This window comes from Ochotona curzoniae, unplaced genomic scaffold, assembly GCF_017591425.1.
Source record: "Ochotona curzoniae isolate NIBS_2020 unplaced genomic scaffold, NIBS_Ocur_1.0 scaffold_4683, whole genome shotgun sequence".
NCBI lineage: Eukaryota > Metazoa > Chordata > Mammalia > Lagomorpha > Ochotonidae > Ochotona > Ochotona curzoniae.
The window spans coordinates 25,462,402-25,482,835 of NW_024467121.1; the positions used below are offsets into that span (position 1 = coordinate 25,462,402).

The 20,434-nt window shown below is 39.3% G+C and overlaps 1 protein-coding gene across 6 annotated transcripts in view; it reads left to right on the forward strand.

Moving 5' to 3' along the window:
• RGS7 (regulator of G protein signaling 7) overlaps positions 1-20,434 on the forward strand; it is a 355,504-nt gene that overhangs the window by 297,926 nt on the left and 37,144 nt on the right. For all 6 annotated transcript variants that reach the window (XM_040967774.1, XM_040967775.1, XM_040967779.1 and 3 more), the window contains 4 exons: positions 1,598-1,662; positions 2,492-2,568; positions 2,666-2,747; positions 17,555-17,629. In XM_040967774.1, the coding sequence (XP_040823708.1) occupies positions 1,598-1,662; positions 2,492-2,568; positions 2,666-2,747; positions 17,555-17,629 (299 nt within the window). The remainder of the gene's footprint in view (positions 1-1,597; positions 1,663-2,491; positions 2,569-2,665; positions 2,748-17,554; positions 17,630-20,434) is intronic.

Here is a 20,434-nt window from a genome sequence, read left to right on the forward strand (position 1 = left end):
CTTTCAAATAAGTGATATAATTAAAATTAGCAATTATACTTAGAATAGGCCATAAATAAAAACCAAATATATCTGTCTGCAAGAAAGACAAATAATACAAATTGCTTCAGTTTAAAATGAGTGATAAGACAATTATACTTATAAACACATTCATGAGATTTGAGATTTTCTAGCCATGAAAATATTTTAGAAGATTTCACTTGTTTGTTTGGCTTCTGACTAGCTCCTTCTGAAAGTGGCCTGTTGACTTATATATCAGTTCGTTTAGGAACCATATATACGACTATTCCTCTATGCCTGGAACTGTCTCTTCTCACCTTTTGCTTTCTTCCTTGGCAAATTAAAATTGCATTACAGGACACTTGCATAAAAGGATGCATAACTTCTCTCTGATCACTCAATGGGGAAAGAATCATCATGGTTCCTGTGTTATCAATTTGCCTAATAAAATTAGAAATATGTTCACAAAAGAAGGCTAATTCTTTAAACAAAAAGCACTAGATGCTGAGAACTAGGAGAGTAAGATATGGGTGCAGGAAACACAGAAGAGGGCTTAGCTGGGGCTTGACATTTTATTAAAGGCAATTCTACAATGAAGATGGAATTATTTAACTAGATATTTAAGAAGGTTCAAGCCTTAATTCAGAAGGGATGCCCTCAGGGGAATTGTGTGTATAGTATTAAATCCTTTAGTAGCTAATAAGGAGGTTTTAGATATTTTGTTAAAAAGTCACAGTGGCCTCTAGTGTAAGACTTTCTTTAGGAGTGGGTATAAATTATTACCCATTACAATATCAACTTAGGAAAATGCTAATATTAGAATGAAAATAAAATTCCACAGTGGATGGTGGAAAGATGTTCTGAAACTATAATTTTGGTTCTTAGTTTGTTAGTAATCATCGTTCTATGGTTGGTCACCCCTTTGCCATCATACAAGAAAATTGAGTTGAGTAAATAACATTTTTGTGCAGTGGTCTCATAATTTCGGTGTAACATTTTTCTTCACTGATATTACCTAAACTTCTTCATCTAAAAATAAAGATGGTACTGCTTAGTGCAAAGGTGTTTCATGAGGCATCCCCTTTGAGCTGGCCTTAAAGGACATGGTATTTGCTCTGTGGTCCATCCTGGTATATCAAAGCAAAGAATGCAAGGACAAGCATTCAGATTGCATTAGCATATCCTTTCCGTGAACAGTAGAATCTGGAAGTAATCCAACATGGCAATAATGATTCTACCTCTGCACAATTCCTTTATGAAAAGTTGTTTTATTTAGATGTCTGATGTTTAAGTTTATTTGATGTTTCTTTGAAAGGGACTTTTTAATTGTTTTTAAGGAAGATAAAATTGTGACAACCAATTAATAAAAGTAAGTAATTGCCATGTTTATTTTACATGTATATTTTTTCATGGCATGAAACATGGTCTAATTTCAGTAACAATGTTAGATTATTCCTTTATCTGAAAAAATGTAAAAATGCAAAGAAAATCACAGGTTGGAGGAAAAGTGAGAAATATCTCTTTATTTTTATGCTGAATTTTTATTTATAGTGTTTCAGTGTTAATAAGTGAGACAAAATTTTGTTTTTACTTTCAGCGGTTTACCTCTGCAAGAGAACAATGCAAAATAAGGCAAGACTAGAGCTTGCAGACTATGAAGCTGTAAGTACTGAGGACTGGCTGACAAAGTTGCAAACTGAACAGGAGTAAGACCGGTGTTCATTTCTTAGTCTCTGCTAACGTTCTACATTCATGGATTTTAAAGATGACATTTCCAGAAATCAGATAGCATAATGGCTTAATAAATTTCTTATTTTAGCTTATAGTGAGGCCAGTTAAATCATAAATGCACAAACCCAGTGTGGAAGAGGAAGCATGTCTTGCTTTCTAAAACTGTCATACTATGAAGACCAAATATATCTATTATAATGAAGGCAAATCCTGAGAACGAAAGGTTATGCTGGATGTATGATTTTGACAAAGGTTATGCTGGAATATGTAGGTGCATCTCCACAGCAAAGTCGTTTGTTTAGATGATTGCTTTACTGTGATTTTTGAAATTCAAAGCATTGTATAGGCTCTTTGTGTTTTTTTCTTTAGTTAATATATAGACTGAATCAGGGAAAGGAATGTAAAACTTCGCTGTTCTTCTATAATGTAGCCACAGAAAAATTCTGTGGATTAGACGAGCACTGTTTTATACTAGATAATTATAGTATTACACAGACACATGTTACATTTTCCGTTGTGTTCCCAAAGAGGGTTATTCACAAAATTAATGTTTGTAATAGTTTTTTCTGCTTTATCTGAGACTGCTAACTATGAGGACTCACTGAATCCGGTAATGAACATCAGTTACTGTTCAGAACTGAAGTATACTCAGTGCTCTAGAAGTTCCATATTTGTTTTCTTGACAAATCAGTATGGCAAATAAGGAGGAGAGTGGTGGAGGGGAGCATTTGAATGTATTCACCTGTGGGATGTTTTCCAGGAGAGCCTGGCCAGGCTGCAGAGAGCATTTGCCCGGAAGTGGGAGTTCATTTTCATGCAAGCAGAAGCACAGGCAAAGTGAGTCCTTGTGAGTCTTTTGTTCCAGTCACAGGGCTTTGTCCAGAGAGGCCTTACAATTAATACTACTTATCGCTCCTTGTTATGATGTTGACAGAGTGGACAAGAAGAGAGACAAAATCGAAAGGAAGATCCTGGACAGTCAAGAGAGAGCGTTCTGGGATGTGCACAGACCTGTGGTAAGCAGACATGTCCATGATGTCTTGAGTCTTGAAAGTGAGAGTCCCCTATAAAAGTAAGGGGAAGCCTATTTACCGCATCTAATGTGTTACAGTGTCTTTGTCAATTACTCAAGAATATATTGCCACTTTTGTGTGAGATGACCATGCTTCCTTAGTGTAGTAGCTAATTGATAAAATTATGGATGTTTGCACCCTGACATCACTCCCTCATTCTTGGCATTTGAGGTGCTTGATGCTTCCTCTTGTACACGTGGAAGCAAAAAAGTACTGCAACAGAGCTGTTTGCTTATGGCCTACTGTTGACAGTTTCCTGGTTTTATAGTAAAAGTCTCCTATTGATTTATAAAAACTTATCAGTAATCTGCTTTAATTGTTGGCTCTCACAGGCTAACATGTTACATGTCTCAAATTCAAATTAGCTCATAGTTTTAAGGATGCATGCAACATTGGATTTTTGTGCAATATCTTATCTGGTTTCCTCCTTAATAATATTAAACGGTGTACCTCTGAGTAGCAATTGATATTCTTGATTGATTCCATTTGAAAACTTCATGGACATAATTAAAAATGTGTATGAGCATCCCTAAGGTCTAACCTTATATAGTCTTTATATTCTGATACTGTATTGTTTCTTCTTCTATACTTTTCTTTCAACACAGACTAGGCAGAGTAAACATAGATGACAGGCTTACACCACTGGGGCACATGATTTGATAAGGATTTAAAACCTCTCAACTACCTTCAGAATTAGATCAAAATGGAAAGATTTCAAAAATCTGTTCATGTATGTATGTAATATATGTATTTCCCTTTCATATAGCAATGGAGTTGTTAAATTCTCTACTGAATTTGAAATGTCAAGACATTAAAATTTAAAGGTGACTAGCTTCCTTATTCATAATTTTGGATTTTATTTCTCATGATCAACAAAGGAGTAATAAGTCACATGTGAAGCTGCTTCAATAGGATTTTTCTTTGTTTATGGTTAGAAGCAACATCTGGAAGCAAGTCAGTATCCTACTTTGCCATGTTCACAATCTTTATGCCCCCCTGGGATGTCTAGCCTCATTCTGCTTATATTGTCTGGATCTATTGATAACCTAAGAAGACTTGTGCAGCTCACCTCTAGCCCTCATTCCAGCATACTCCTCCTTTAGAGCTGCAATTGAGACCATTTAAATATATGTTCTGACACTATTGCCTAAAAGTCAAGGGCCCTGGGCAATAGTCTTGCATGTGCCAGGATCATATGGGAGCCAGTTCTAATCCCAGCAGCCCGCCTCCCGTCCAGCTCCCTGCTTGTAGCCTGGGAAAGCAGTCAAGAACGGCCCAAAGCCTTGGGACCCTGCATGCATGTGGGAGAATCTGAGGGGCTCTGGACTTCTGGCTTCTGATCAGCACAGCTGTAGCCGTTGTGGCCATTTAGGGAGTGAATGCATGGATGGAAGATCTTTTCTGTGTCACTCTTCCTCTCTGTATATCTGACTTCCCAATTAAAAAAGAAAGGAAGGAAGGAATATAACTGTGAAAGACAGGTTTTGTATACCAGCACTGATTATTTTCATCCTGGTTCTTATTTACAGAAGTAAGTGCTATCTCCAATGTCTGAATAGGATAAATTTTTGTGACAACCTATATATTTTTTTGTTATTCCTAGAAAAGTCTATAGCTTTTTTAAATATAAAATATATCTAGTCGACAGGAATTATTAACACATAAAAGAGATAGCAAAGGGGCTTTATTTTGTTATAATTGGTTGAAAAGTTCACTTAAAAGCTATGAGATGACCTCATTTTTAAATTCTTAAAATGGCTTTTCTTATCAGAATAAAAAGCAAAAATTCCATGAATTTTTAGACTCGAAATTTTCAATAAATTTGAAAGTATGTGTTTTTTTTTTAAAGATTCTTTACTTGAAAGGCAGTTGCACAGATACAGAGAAGGAGAGGAAGAGAGATTTTCCATCTGCTAGTCCTCTCTCCAAATGACTACAACAGCCAGATGGAAGCCAGGAGCCAGAAACTTCCTCTAGCTCTCCCACACGGGTTCAGGGCCCAGATACTTGGACCATGTTCAGCTGCTGTTCCAGGCATGATAGCAAGGAGCTGCGTCAGAAGTGGAGCAGAGAGGACTTATACTGGCACTCATATGGGATACCAGCACTGCAAGCGGAGGCTTAACTTGCTGCTATGACACAATGCCAGACCTACTGAAAGTCTTTCAAGTTATGTAACAATCTCTCCCAGATAGATTTATCTTCATCAACATACAAAATATTTTTGAAAGTGAGAATGCAGTTCTCCTAACAGCAGCCCATGTCTTCTTGTGAGTTTCAATCAGCAGGGTTAGAATTCCAAAGATTGGAATGAGGCTGACTTTTGAATTTGCACCGTATATGTAATTCACATGGGTAGCTTCAAATGATTATTCAGAACTTTGGTTGCACAGAAATTTAATGTCATCCCTGACAGTTCCCTTGAAGGGCATCAGTGGTGTTGCTATGCTAGCTTTTGACATTTTCTGTTTTGTGGTATTTGTGTAAAATAAGGCGAAGGCGATAGAAATGGAGCGGTTTTCTGTCTTGCCTGATCAAAGCAATCTGTGTCCATAATACTATCAATAGCCCTTGAGCTTGATACTGATCCCTCTGTTTTAGAAAATCCAAAGTGTGTTCACTCAAATCTAAATCTCTCTTTTGTGTTAGGGAAAGAGGAAAGTATTTCTATTATTCCCATCTGTTCCTTTGAATTGAAAAATATTTTGACATTGTGGCTATCATGAGACTCTGTGAGTAAAACTGTTATTTTTTGTTCCCTATTTCTTTTTTTTTTCCTCCCGTCTGCTCTATCCCTGAATAGATTTGTAGATGTAGCATCCTATTATTATGTAATATCTGATGCTATTTATATGAGCCATGGGCATTGTGAGAATTAAAAACTACTTTCCCTATTATTAAGTCGGAGCTTGTATAGTCCTAGGACTTGGCAACCTCTCAAATTGATGCGCCTAGATTTCTGTCCTATTTCTATTGATGTGGTGAGGATGTGAATAGTGGTTAAGATCACACTAGGAAGAAAGTCCCAAGCACCAACAGCAACCTCTCAGGCTGATAGGTAAAGGGAATATTGATCCCTAATACTGACAGTTTCATGACTAGGGTGGGGAATCTCAGTAGGCGTCAGGGAGGAAAGGACAGCCACTAGTTCCAGTGCGTTGCTGAGAAACCTGCTTGTGGGGCCATTCATGTTAGAGATGCACTAAAGCTGTTTTTGCCAGTAAGTAGAATCAATAGATAATCTGTACAGAAAAGAGTAAATGGGGTAAAGCCTAAAAATGGGAAAAGCTGGATAAAGAAGGTGTGGTTTGGAACATGTTTATGAAAAGCCAAAGGAAATGATCACTAAAATTGTAAAGTATCATGGTATTCCAGTATATGACAGGTTGATTTTATTTATATCTTGAATCCAGATGTTTTTTCCTCTGTAGTTTTCATCTTCATTTGCATAACACAATATGATGCAGAATAGAGATGCTGAACTTGAGTCCTGGGGAAATTAACACACTTACTCCACACTACATGCTTTTTTTTTTTTAATGAAACACGACTGATAAGATGTACTGGATATATTTTACGTCTCATCTGCATTTCCCTAACCATGCAGAGTCCTTGCACCTCAGTAAAGAAAATGCATAGCGGCAGAGCTTTTATTTGTTATTGGAAGTCTGTAGGTCAAAATGGAGACAGCTTTAAACAAGATGATAAAGCGAGGACCAGAGGAGCTTGCTTTGTCCTTATCTTTGTCGTTTTTTAGTTCTGAATTCCTAAAACACTATCAAACCTGAAGGCAGTCAGCTGTCTGCCATTGACAGTTAGCAGTTGATGGATTGATTATATTGCAAGGAAAGAAATACGTGTGACTCAAGAATCCCATCAATTTTCCAGTTAAAGAAATATATAACGATGATGATTATATTATCCAACATTTTCATACACAGGCACATGTAAACACACAGAGCAACACCAATAAATTGACAGAAAAACTGTTTTGCATTTTCAGGAGCTGAGTTAGGCACAGAAAGCATAATCTATGATATTTCACATTCATTTATTCATTTGTTCATTCAATAATTGTTTGCTGTTCACCTAGAAGATACCAGCACACATCAAATTCTGCTGACAGACATTTAAGCAAGACAAAGTTTCTGTATCTGAGGACCTTGCATTTTAGTATTAAACAGAGTAAGCAAATAATTGCAATGTAAAAGTTCTGTCCAGTTGTAGAAAATCTAATTCAAAATGATGTTATCAGTAGGGACTGGAGTAAGGGGTAGGGAGGACTTCTGTAGGCCCAGTAGTCAAGTAGGGCGTCCTAAGACCTAGGTGACAAAGAGTCAGACATACACTATTATGGGAAAAGGTAACAACCAGTAAAATGGAAAGACCCTAGCACATAAGAGGAACAAAATAAAAGGCCAATTAAACTGGAGTGGGCAATAAAAGAGAAGTACCTAATAGCATTGGAAAGATAGCAGAGTCCCATTTACACTGCTTCCTAGTGAACTTGGTATTATGCTTGTCTAATGTTAAGTGTGATGAGAATGGGTACAAGCTTAAAAGGAAGAGTGTAATATTGTGGCTATGTTTAAAAAGCTTGCTTTAGCTGATGGATGTGATGGAGAGAACAAGAAACGAATGATGAGGGTCGAAAAGAAGGATGCTGTGATAGTGCAAGAAGGAGCTACTGGCAGCTTGGAACAGTGGTAGGTATGTGGATGGAAAGAACATAGGTTCCAGGTATGTCTGGAGGTGAAGTTCACAAAGACTGCTCATCAGTCTAATGTGGGAAGCTTGGGAGAGAGAGGAGTCAATGCCAACTCCTTGGCAATGACTTGAAGATCGTTTCTAGTTGTGTGTAGCACAAACTGAAAGGAAGAAAACCAAGCAAGGAATGCATTAGTGGTAAGACAAATAAAATTTCTGGTTTGAGTTTTACTTATCTTGATAGAAAAATGAGCCAAAATTAGTACTGTGTTTGGAAAGCTTTTCCCATGGGGCGTTGAATCTGCAGCATCTTTTTGTACTCGGGATGTGGGGGCGTGCAATGCTAGAAGATGGCCTTGTCACTCCAGCTATCTCTTCTTTCCAGCTAAGCACAGAGTGAATTCCGCTTCCCAGGTTTGTACCATCATCTGTCTTAGAACTTTAGATGATGGTTGGCTTTATCTACTTCCACCTTCCTGTTTACCTTACATAATATTTGTGTCTCAGTGCATTTTTATAATATACCCTGAAAAATTGTACACATTTCATTTGTGACAGTTTTTTAGACTTCACGTTTCACATTTGCCAGAATTGTAATTCTTCTAAATTTCAATTTTCAAAATCTAGAACACTCTTAATCAAAGTAACCAAAACTCTCACACTCTAACTCATGAGCTTTGATTAATTCATGTACTAAAATGTGAGATACTGTGTCAAAGTAATATCTGGTCGGTTTTCTTCCATGCATCAGAACCTGGGAAATAAAATAGAGGATGATGGGATGTCACTGGAGGCAAGGACACTGAGAACATGAAAGTGACAAGTAACTGGGAGAAGGCAGAGGCACTAAAAATGGCATAAAATGAGACTCAAGTTCAGAAAGTATTAGGGATGAGAACCAGCTCACATCATGAGCATTGCTGCTACATGGATAGCAAAATAAATGATGTTCCCAATGATGACCTTAAATCATCAAGAAAGATTGCATTTTGGGGATATGATTATATAAAAATGAAGGGACTTATGGGGATTATTTTAGGTTTTTCCCCAGTGGTGAAGATAAAACTTGATTTTAGCTCTTAGAAATAAGTATGCAATCCAGTAAAGAACTTTATATGAAACTTTCATTTTAAACTTACTAATGATTGAGGTGCTTGTATTTTTACCCCCTTTTCAAAATCAAGTTTAATGCAATAGAATATCAATACATCTTTGAAACTAATCCTTGTCAAGGTCTTGCTGACCATTGAGTTTTACAGAGTTTTTCTTTCTTTCTGCTCTGTAAATACAGAGAATGCCAAGGTGTGAACAGGCCCCCTCATGCCAATTTTGACTCATATTGAACTGTTGGTTTCTAAGATGACTCTATTACAAAGAGGTGTTTGGCAGGTGAGTAGATCCTAAGTGGAGCCCTCATGAATAGGATTAGTGTCTTTGTTAAAGAGTACACCTTCCCTTCCCCATGTGAGGATGCAAGAATATAGCACCTTTCATGAAACATAGTCTCTCTCAGATGGCCAAGTTTCTTCAAGTAGGAGAAATACATTTCTGCTGCATGTAAGCGAAGTAATTTTTGTTATTGCAGCTTGAAAATACCAAGACAGGGATGTATAAATGTTTCCAATTGAGAATAATTTAGGAATTGCCTATATTTTTTCATAATTTATAGCTATTGAATTCAAGCCTATTTCAAGTTAAATTTAGAAAACTGCCAATTTTCACAAGCTTATTTTTTATTTTCTGATTGTCTCACCTCAGTGGGAAAGTTATTATAAACCTTCTGATTTTACTTTATTTAATACTATAATTGTATTAGGTTCTGTTCAGCCCTTATAGCATACCATTTAGATCACTAGTACTAACAATAGTCATATCTGTAAAATTAAAATTGTTTCTACCAATTCAAAAGTCAGCCCATTTTTTTTCTACTTTTTAACCCTTCACTTAACCATGGACAAGATGCCAAAAAAATATGATGAAACAATATGCAATTTCAGTGATGGCTATGATAATACTTGACATCCCAAATTGTGACATGGGGCAGGTAGAATGTATATGGTGAGTCTCAAATCTTCCCTAGTTGAGAACTTTGCTTGTCTGCACATTGCAGTAAGTTTATGGTTGGTTAAAGAGATGGACTTCTCAGGTGTACAATAGGCCAGGTGAAATAGGAAAGTATTCATGCATATTAGCTTCAACCCTTTTATTTTTTTTCTATTAGGAACTATTATCTTAATTATGACAATATCACTTCTATTAAGGCATTAAAATTCTAACAGTTCATTTTCACTGTTTTAACATTGTAAACTAAACATGGGTAGGATTTTTTAACTCAAAAAAAGCTATAGGCAAGCTTACTTATTTGAGGCCTTTTAGTAGCTCTCGAAAACAGTGACAATCTGTGGCTGGGGGAGCAGCTCCTCAAAAAACTTTCATTGAAGGATGAAGAAATAATTCCTATATGATAGGTTGAGGTGCCTTGATTTTCTGCCAAAACAAGTTAATGTGACAGAACCACAGCAGAAGAATTTAGTTATGTGTAGCAGAGGCTTTAATCATGGGAGTCAACTCAGCCAGGTTCTTAACTGATCATCCAATTACTGTTAAGGACAAGCATTGGGGTGTAGCAAGTTAAGCTTCCTCCTGTGATGCCAGCACACCACCTGAGCTCCAGTTCATACCCTGGCTGCTCTGCTTCCAATCCAGATTAATGCTAATGCACATAGGAAAGGAGCAGAGGATGGTCCAAGTGCCTGGCCCCTTGCACTCATGTGGGAGACCCAGAAGCATCACCAGGTTCCAAGCTTCCACCTGGCCTCACCCTGGCCATTGCAGCCATTTGAGGAATGAACCAGAGAATGGAAGAATCTATTTATCCGCCTCTCTATAATTCTGCCTTTCAGATAAGTTTTAAAAATCTTCCTTTAAGAAAGACATTATTGTTGTAAGTTCAGTGGTATGAACATGATGCAAAAAGGAAATGGGTCAGGAAAAGGCTATTATCACACTGCCACTTGTGTTTGAAATGGTCTGAGTCATGAATCTTGATGGCTATGGCATAAGAAGCTATATATATTTGACAGTCCATTAAACACTAGTGTTTTACCACACAGAAGGCAGAGATTGGCTTGCTATGTCAGTGTAACAGCCTCTGAGTAAGTATTTAAAAGTAGAAATCCTTGAAGTCATTCCCCTTTCCAGAATTCTCCATTTGAGACCTGTCTCACCTCCAGGTGCCTGGCCTCAACTCCATTGCCAGTTACATCTTCCTGCTAATGTATGCCCTGGAGCGGGGGGACAGTGGGTGATGGCTCAAGTAATTGGATCGCTGCCACTGGTGTCGGAGACCTGGACTGAGTTCTTGGCTTCCAAAATCACCTGTGACAGCCTTAAGTGTTGGGGATAGGGAGGGCATTTAGGGAATAGCACAAAAATAGGGACTCTCATTCTCTCTCTCTGTCTCTCTCTCTCAGAAATGGGTAAAAAAAAATGAATAAACATACCCTGATGCCTTTCCCTTTTAGTAAAAATTAAATTGAAGTTCTTCATTACAGTTCAATGCCCACTTATTAATCTGGGCCACTCATCCTGTAGCCTGTTCCATGGTAGTAGACATTTTTAGCTGGTAATGAACTTCTGGTTTAATTGTCAACTTCATATTCCATGTTGACTATGAAATTGTAAAATTATTGTAATGGTTACTGTTTTGTCATACTAGCATTATTGTTGACATTTACATGTTACTTTTGTCAAACACCTTTATATTCCTCGGCATTCAAAGGTTGTATGTGTGGGTGTGCACGTGCACACCCACATATATACACACACACACACACACACACACATATATATATATATATAGTCAGCATGAATGTTTTACTCACAGAATATCCTAACGATGCCTGTATCACAGCCAATTAGACACCTGCAGTAACAAATGCACATTGCCCCCAGTACTCATTTCCTCTGCTCATTAAAGAGTTCAAACCTATAAATAAATAAATATAAATTGAAGTTCTTATCATGTACTATAAACCACAACACAGGTAACTATTTTTCTTACTCGAGTTGACTTCTTTTGCATGCCTCCCCTTTGCCACAGCCTTTGCCTCTGCCCCTTACCTGTAGAATTCATTCTTCGCTCACACTGAAATGAAATAACATAATCAGCAAATGAGACTGTAATCCGTAATCAGCAAATGAGACCGAGTAAGACACAAATTATGGAATTCTACAGAGGAGGGTGATTGGAATGAATTCCAGGTAATTTCCTCAGGCTGCTTCCTTCACTTCATGTGTAGGACTCGGAAAGTAGGTAGTACAGGAGGGCTGAAAGGATCAGAGATTGAACCAATTTGACAACTTAGAATATATGAAGAACCTCAGATTGGGTCTTCTCATAGAATATATCCTGAGAGTGAATAATTAAATCTGTTATGCCTCATTTGAGAATAAGAGATCATCTCAATTGAGGCACACTGTGTTGCATACTGAATTTTTAAAACTGTACTGTTGCAAAGAAATGAACCTTCTTCAATAATTAAATTCTAATTGAATCAGTACTTTTAAATGTGTGTTTGCTTACAAAGCCTCAATTCTTCCAGAATCAAACTTTATAAAATTTTTAAAAATCTATTTATATGTTGCTTCTTTGTAAGATAGAGACAGAAGATCTCCTATGCACTGATTGACTTCCCAGATGCCCACAATAGCCAAGCTGAAACCAAAAGCTAGGAATCAAATCCAGATCTCCCACTTGGGTGAGAGTGCCAAATCCTAACCACTAGACCACCAGGAAACACCACATCTCCCTCTTGGGTGCAAAGACCTAGGTACTGGAGACATGGCCTACCACCGCTCAGGGTGTGTCAGAATCTCAGGATTTGAACTCAGGTACTCTGGTAAGGGATGATGGTGTTGCACTTGGTGTTTTAACCTCTTGCAACACCCTCTCCCACAATTATTTTTTTAAGATTTATTTATTTGTTGTTGGAAAGTCAGACATACAGAGAGGAGAGACAGAGAGGAAGAGCTTCTGTCTGTTGATCCATTCCCCAAGTGGCCACGATGGTCGGAGCTGTGCCAATCCGAAGCCAGGAGCCCAGAGCCTAGAGCCTTCTCTGGGTCTCTTACATGGTTGCAGGGTCCCAAGGCTTTGCGCCATCCTCAACTGCTTTCCCAGGCCAAAAGTAGGGAGCCAGCTGCTGTGCCAGGTTCCCACAACTTTTAAATAATTTCCAAAGTATGCATAGCTCTTACTGTCGGTTCTGCTTGCCAAGCTGTGCCTACCTTTCCACTCAGGTGTCATTTAAAACATACTTATCCAGTTACAGTTATCCTCAGCTTGAACTTAGGGAGCGTTCCCTCTGCCTCTCTCCCTTGGTTGGTTTTCACAGCAGTTTGGAGTTATTCTAAACACCAAGTATGCTACCTGCTACAAGTACCAAAATGCTGTGTACATGACTAAATGGTATTTCTATCCTCTTGAACAAACTGTCCCTAACGGGAATGAGAGCATCAGGTCCCGCTTCAGCCTCCAGCAGCAACAGGCAAACACTGTAGCAATTACCTTTCTCAGCGATTTGCTCCTTTGCTATGTTGGAAATGGATTTTACCATATTAAATTCCACTTTCTAAAACATAGTGTCATGATGTTACAACATAGCTTAGTTCTGTGAAAAAGACATTTACTTCGGAATCATTAGGCATGACTTAAGAGTCTCTTATAAAGCAATGTAAATTGCACTTTAGTGTTCCTTAAATTCAGCATTTCTATGTACTTGATACTGTATCCAGCAAATAGTGCATGCTTAACATTTTTAAGAAAGTCTGCAAGGCAATGATAACGTTATTATGTTATTTATATCACACTGGGAAGAAGTACTTAGTTCTGCAGAAAACCAATATATGTATAGGATTTTATGTGGATCTGGTGCCAGCTAGTGGTACCTGTTATAAATACTTCAAAAGCATAATTGACATTTTAAAAATATATTCAAAGACAAGGTTTCTTTTGGGGAAGGATAAACAAATGCTCAAAAATATTTATCTGCCTTAACAACAGAATAAATAAAAAGGATTCTGGAATGTTCTGTTGTTACATAATGCTCACTATCAACTTCTACCTACTCATTTTCCCCCTAATGCAATTAATATTCCATCTGTGTGTTGTAGTGGAAAGCTGTAGAGGTCCGGAGTTTCTTTTTCCCCCCCCTCTATATCACTTCTCACAAGACCTGTCAATTGGATTCAGAAAGAAATTTCTCTTGAAGAAATAGGAGATTTCCTTTTAAATGTGCTGCCATACTCCATTATCCATAGTGCTCAACTTCTGAAAGCACTTCATCAGGGGTTATTGACCTTAACTTACTCAAAAGTGCCCTCCATCATTTTGGGCATACGATTGTTTTCAGTCTTCAAGAATTGCCAAGTAAACATGGATGTTACAGCCTTATATAACCATTGGCTATCCCAAGAGACTCTTTAAATACAATGAGAAGCTGCCAGTTGAAACAAACATCCAGGATCTGGCTTACTATTTTAACAATTTATCCATTAGCAACAAATTTGTTCTTATTTGAAAATTAGTTTGTAAATATATATATGTTTTGTAAATAAATAAATAAACATCCATATAGATACATATAGATAGATATAGATTTCATTATTTCACAATAAAGATTTAGGAGCAGAGCAATGCTTCCCACGCTGCTCTCCCTCCTACCCACATTGCCCACCCACCCTCCTTTCTTCCTTCCTTTTTAAAATTTTTACAATGGCATACTGTCAGTTACTTCACACTTGCAGGTCTAACACTCCATTAGGTAAAGAATTCAACAAATAGCATATAACAAATAGACAAAAAAACCATTGTTCCTCGAGAGTAGAGATAAAGCCTATAAATACTAACTAAAACTTAAAATGTCAATCTTGCTCATACAGAATACATATTTTGTACACTGTGCATTAGTTACCACAGTTCAGGAAAAACCTACAATAGTTGTATTTTTTGAGACTGATTCATTTCATTAAGCACAATTATTTTCAAATGCACCCGTTGTGTTGCAAAAAATAGTTCTTTTTACTTTTTTTTTTTTAATTTTTGATGGTGTTTGCATAGTTGATTGGGGGGAAGAATTAAGCAATAGGGAAAAGTGGGTGTGATAATTGTTTATAAATTTTCTATTTCTCCTTCTTGTAACTGGGGAAGATAAAGGGAGAAGCCATACCCAGCCTCCCAACTGTCCCATTACCTGGGCATGGGGGTGGCCTCCTGATAACAACCCAGGATTCCCAATGTGGCTCATTCTCCAAGAATTCTGCTCAAGTGGTTTCACTGGTTTTGAAATGTTGCTGGTCTCGCTAATTCAAGGACATAGTCAACCTTAGAGTCTCCATTCACCCAGATATTTGTTGTCATCATTTGGCAGGAGTAGTTGTCCAATTTGTTTTCTCATCCTTCCTCTGCTATGGTACCAGATGTCCTCTGCAGGCCCCAATGGGCTGCCATATCCTCCATATGCATTTGGGCCAGCTGTCCACTGCTTATCTTTTCCCCTGTGGATGCCCAGCTTTGACACAGGAACTCCATGGTCAGACCATCAATCCTAGATGTGAGACCCCACATCCTTGCATGCCCCCACCTGTGTCATCACAGACTCATGTAAGCCCATGCACCAGGTCCACACAACCATGTACCTGGGTGACCAGTGAACTTCCCCCAGTGTCATTGGTGCCATGTGCCACCCAACCAGAGACCCACAGTACCCTCCTCACCCCTAGGGCTCATGGACCCTGCACCCACTGTGCAAGTGTGTCCAGGGACCTGGGCCAGATAACCCAGGTACCACTGGATCCCCCTCCTCCAGGGCTCATAGACCCAGCTTCACCACACAGGTGAGCCAAGGACTTGGCCTAGGAAACTGAGTCCCACAGAACCTCACACCCCAGAGTTCACAGACCTAGCAGCCAATTCGCAGGTGGACCCAGGGATCCAGGCAAGGGCGAGCCACGCCCCACAGGATTCCCCTGCCCCCAGCGGCCATGGACCCAGCATCCACCATGACAGCAGGCCCAAGGACCTGGGCTATGTGACTTGGGCCCCACCAGATTCCCCACACCCAGGGCTCATGGAACAGGCACCCACCACACCCAAACTGGCGTGGCTCCCTCACCTCTACATCCAAGAGCACATGCTGCAACCTGGCTCGGTCCAGCCTGCCCCCTCCCATTCCACCTCCTACTTGTGGGTCCTTGAGCCTAGCCCAGCCCAGCCAGCTCCAGCCTCAGCCCTGATGTGAACTGGTTGGTGTGGTGACCCAACTCGGCCTGTCCCCATCTTAAAGTCCCTGTGCACCCCATCTTAAAGTCTTCTGTCCTGACTTCAGGCCTCTGCCTGCCTGTTGATCTGCTAACAATCACCGTAAACTTCACTGTTAGGCATACCACACAATCTGAATGCCTTACCCACCACTTAAAAGCCTCGGGAAGCCATGTGTTAGGTTAATTTTTCTTTGTAGCAGCCACCTGATGATAAAGATCCATGTTAGATAAGACCACATGTGAGATTTTTCTGTGAGAGTTTGGGACGGTGTTTGTCTCTTAGAAGGAAAAAGTGAGGTACCTCTCAGCTCTGAGTCTTAACCTTAGTTTTTCTTTTTTATTAGGTCATGAACAGACATGATTTCCTCTCCCTAGATATTGCATTTTAGTCATTGCTACACTTTAACATGAGGAAGAAAGTCTCCACAACCTGTCTTGCTGTGCTTGCCTCCTGGTATAGCAATAGGAGCATGATGAATTTTAGTGTTTTCCTTTGTCCAGAGATGGAAGCTGCAAAGACATACAATAGGAAATGAATACAAAATGCTCTAATGGTTTAAAACTATCATCTTTGTTACAGTTATATCAGTGGTTATGAAATATGGCTGCACAATGAAATCATCAGGGGGTCATTTTTAAAATCTAGTGCTCAGACAAACCACCGGAAAATTAAATCAGAATGTTGAATACTAAACATTCTGCTGTTGGAAGAGTCTAAGTGAATTTCTCAGTGTCAATAGATAAGTAACACCCAGCTGGCAGCTCTTGTTTTCTCCTTTACTGCCAAGCTGATCACCACATTTTACCAATTATATCTTCTTTCAGATGAATATGAAAAACCAAATATATAACTTATTTAATGTTTTCAGTGTGATGTACATGTGTGTGCAGCATATAGGTCTTTTACATGAAGATTTTATGGACCAAAACAAAAAAAAAAAAAAAACAGGGATGGAGAATGCTTTCCTTTTCGCTTTATGATTCATTAGTTTTGTCTTTAAAGAAGCCTTTAAAGAAAAATACACTGATCCTCATCATGCAAAGAGCTAATCACCATTGATCACCAGTGGTTGTGGAAAGCACAACGTTCCTTTCATTACATCAGCAGGACCTGATGTAACAAAAAGTGAGGAGTTTAGAAGATACGCATTATATTATTGTCTGTTTCTGTTTCTCATTTTAACCCTGAACTCCACTGCAATTCTATCTATGGAAAACAAGCGTTCCCTGTCATTGCATATCATAATTACTGCAAAGGAAATTCCCTCTGGGAATTGAGCTGGTGTGACTGAATGCTATTTTAGTTTTCCTACTTGGGGAAATCAAGCAACCATCTAATAATAGTGTCACATTGTATAAATAAAGTACATTCGGTAGGAGGTTGTGTGCAGACATCAACAGGGATTTTACCCTGGCTGGATGCCCTTGATGTCCTTGGATGAGCAACTAAAAATAGCAAAATCCATTTCCACATGCAAAAGCCAAGTATTTCGTTTTCCTAAGTACTATTTGAAAATGGTATCTGAAGACTTTTAAATGTGAGAGATGAAAAGCTGTGCTAATATAATGACTTAGTTGTTCTGGTACAAGGCATTGCCTGGCTGTGACTGGCTTTTGGTGGAGTTTGCTCAGGTTCTGGAGGGTGAGTCATTAAAGAATGCATTAGTTGGTCAGAACCTTCACACCTAAAGATTCCTTTGTGTCTCTGTTTCCATTTCCAGCCTGGCTGTGTAAATACTACTGAAGTAGACATTAAGAAGTCATCCAGGATGCGAAACCCACACAAAACACGGAAGGTAAAATTAGCATTTGTTGTGCTAATCATGGTGGATGAGTTACCCTGTTTGTAGGATTTCAGGAACCAGAACAATCTTCTCCTATGTTGTGGAGTGTATGCCCTGCCCCTCCTGGGGTTTTGTCACTCCTTCTCCACTCAGGAAATACTCCTGACCCAATTCTCAAGCATGTTAGCATTCCAAGTCAGAGGAGTAGTGCTGGCAGGAGAACTTGCAGTGAGAACTCTCTGTTCTCCACCACAGGGAAGTGCAACACCTGCAGATCCCATAAATGGTGAATGGAGATGGAGGACCCTGAGAAATGGATACACTGATGCAAAAAGAACAATTTTTTTTAGAACAAAGCCTAAGGAAAATATAGTAGGAGAGTCCTGTCCTACTTTTAACTTAGGAATTCTGTGACATAACCATATGAGAGGGACAGTATTTCAGTGTCTGTTTTGTGAAAGAATTCTTAATTAAAACAAAACAAACTCAGGGAAGGTGTTGTGGTATGACCAGTAAAGCTGCCACCAGCAATGCTAGTATCCCACATGGGTGCTGGTCCATGTCCTTGCTGCTCTGCTTCTGATCCAGCTCCCTGCTGAAGGCCTGGGGAAAGCAGCAGAACAGGAAATCTGCATGAAGCTCCTGCCACTCTTGTAGGACATTCTGGAATATTTACTGCGTTCTGGCTTTGGTCTAGCTCAGCTCTGGCTGTTGCAGCCATCTGGGGAGTTGCTCAGTAGAAGGCAGACTTTCTCTCTTTCTCTCTGCTCTATAATGCTGACTTTCAAAATAAATGAATCTCAGAAAATTAACTTTTGAATTCAGTGACCTTTTGAAATATCCCCTTGGAAATGCATAGCACCAGAATCTAAATATTTTAACTATTTATTTACTTGAAAAGCAGAGAAGCAGAGAGAAATGGAAAAACAGAGATCTTCCATCTGCTAGTTCATTCTCCAAGTAGCTGCAAGAACCAGGACTGGGCAAGGCTAAATCCAGGAGTCAGTAAATCTCTCATAGGCTCAACTAGTTGTAAAAGCTTCTGTTGAATTTCAGGAAGGTGAAATGGAGGCAGCATGCCTGTGACTCCAGCTGGTGTTACAGTATGGGATGTCTCCATAGCTAGCATCAACTTAATCCAATGGGCCGAAAGGCCAGTGCCTCCAGGTACTTTTCAAGTAGCACATGCACATGGGAGGCATGCTTATTCCATGGAAAATAGTCCATGCCTATCAACATGTATGCTTTGCAGCAGTCACTGAGGACACAGTAAGGTCGTCATTCCTGTGGATTTTTTTCCTTATATAACCATACAGTATTCCAGAGTATGTCCCTAAGGTGGGCTGAATTGCACATTTTTAATGGCCTTATTTGGAGCTCTCTGTGTTCTATCAGTAGAAACTTGGCATCGTCTTCAAAGGGCTCAGTATAGTCCAAACTCCTTTATTATTATTATTTCTTTGTTTGATTGAAGCCAGTTTTTCTGATGCCAGGATGAAGAAGCCGTAGGGAAGTGCCCCCAAATGCACTCTGATGCAGTGCTCAAAGGCTTTCACCCCTGAGAACTCTGAGAGAAACAAGCAAAGGCAGACCAAAGCAAGCCGAGCACTTGTCTCTTCTGGGGACGACTCCGCTCTGTTCCTTTCACCCTGTGCTCACAGCACACCCTGTATACCCTGAGATCTAGCTCAGCCAAACAGACTCCAAAATAGCTGCTGGATGAGGTCACCTTTTCATTATTTTCTCAATTGTTAGGAGTTATTTATCAGACATCCCCACTCTCTCAGACATGCTCTGATGAAGAGGAGAGAAATGATTGAACAATATAGACCTGGAACTTGATAGAGTGAGCATTCACACTCCTTGAAGCTCTGTCATCTGTACCGGCACCTTACCTGTGCTTCTCCTGGCATCCTTGTTTTAGAAAGTGTGGAAAGCTTCTGTTTATTGTCTGTCTTCACATGTCATCCACAGTCATTTAATGATGATAAAAACAGGAGGAGACATTGCAAGGTGAAATGTTATAAATAAAACCACTGAGGTCAAGGTTGACTGGTCCAGTAGGTAGGCAAGTTCCTGTGACTCAATCTAGGCAGATGACAGGATCTCACTCCTGAGCTGGTAAGCCTAAACTCACCTGAGAAAAACCAGGCTCTGAAAAATCCAACAGCAAGTGCCAGGTGTATCTTTATTTTCCACAAATGATAAAAAGCAAATCTCACCATTAGCTTCTTGGAGTCAGCAGTTTTGAATTCTCTCACAAAAATCCTGAATTTGTGACAGAATTTGATGAGCAAAGGCTAGCATGCCAGAGGAAAAGGAAAGATACAGCTTTAATCCGCAGAAAGTCGGAAAGAAGAAATCCTTGCTTAGAGGCGGGCAGTTTCAATCTTCTGTCTTTTGGGACATCCAGCTGACTGGCTGAGGCCCATCCACATTCCAGAGGACAATTTGGTTCAGTTGGAGTCCATTGTGTTAAACACTAACATCATCCCTAATATACGTGCTCACGGGAAGAGTCCAAACTAATGTTTGGCCACGCCTCTGAGAACCATGGTCCAAATAGGTAGACATATAAGATGAGCTGAAATAGATTGAATCCTTCTGTATACCAAGACATGAAGGGGCCCTACAACAGAAAACACGAGGAAGGTGACATAAACATTTGCATGTGTGAATGACTGAGAATGTACTTTAGACTGCCTCTTATACTATCAGAACCCACCTTGCAAAATACCAGTAATCTCATGTCTTTTTCACCTTTTGTCCTCTGACACCTCTATGTGTGTGTTATTACAACATTTCATTTCACAGGTA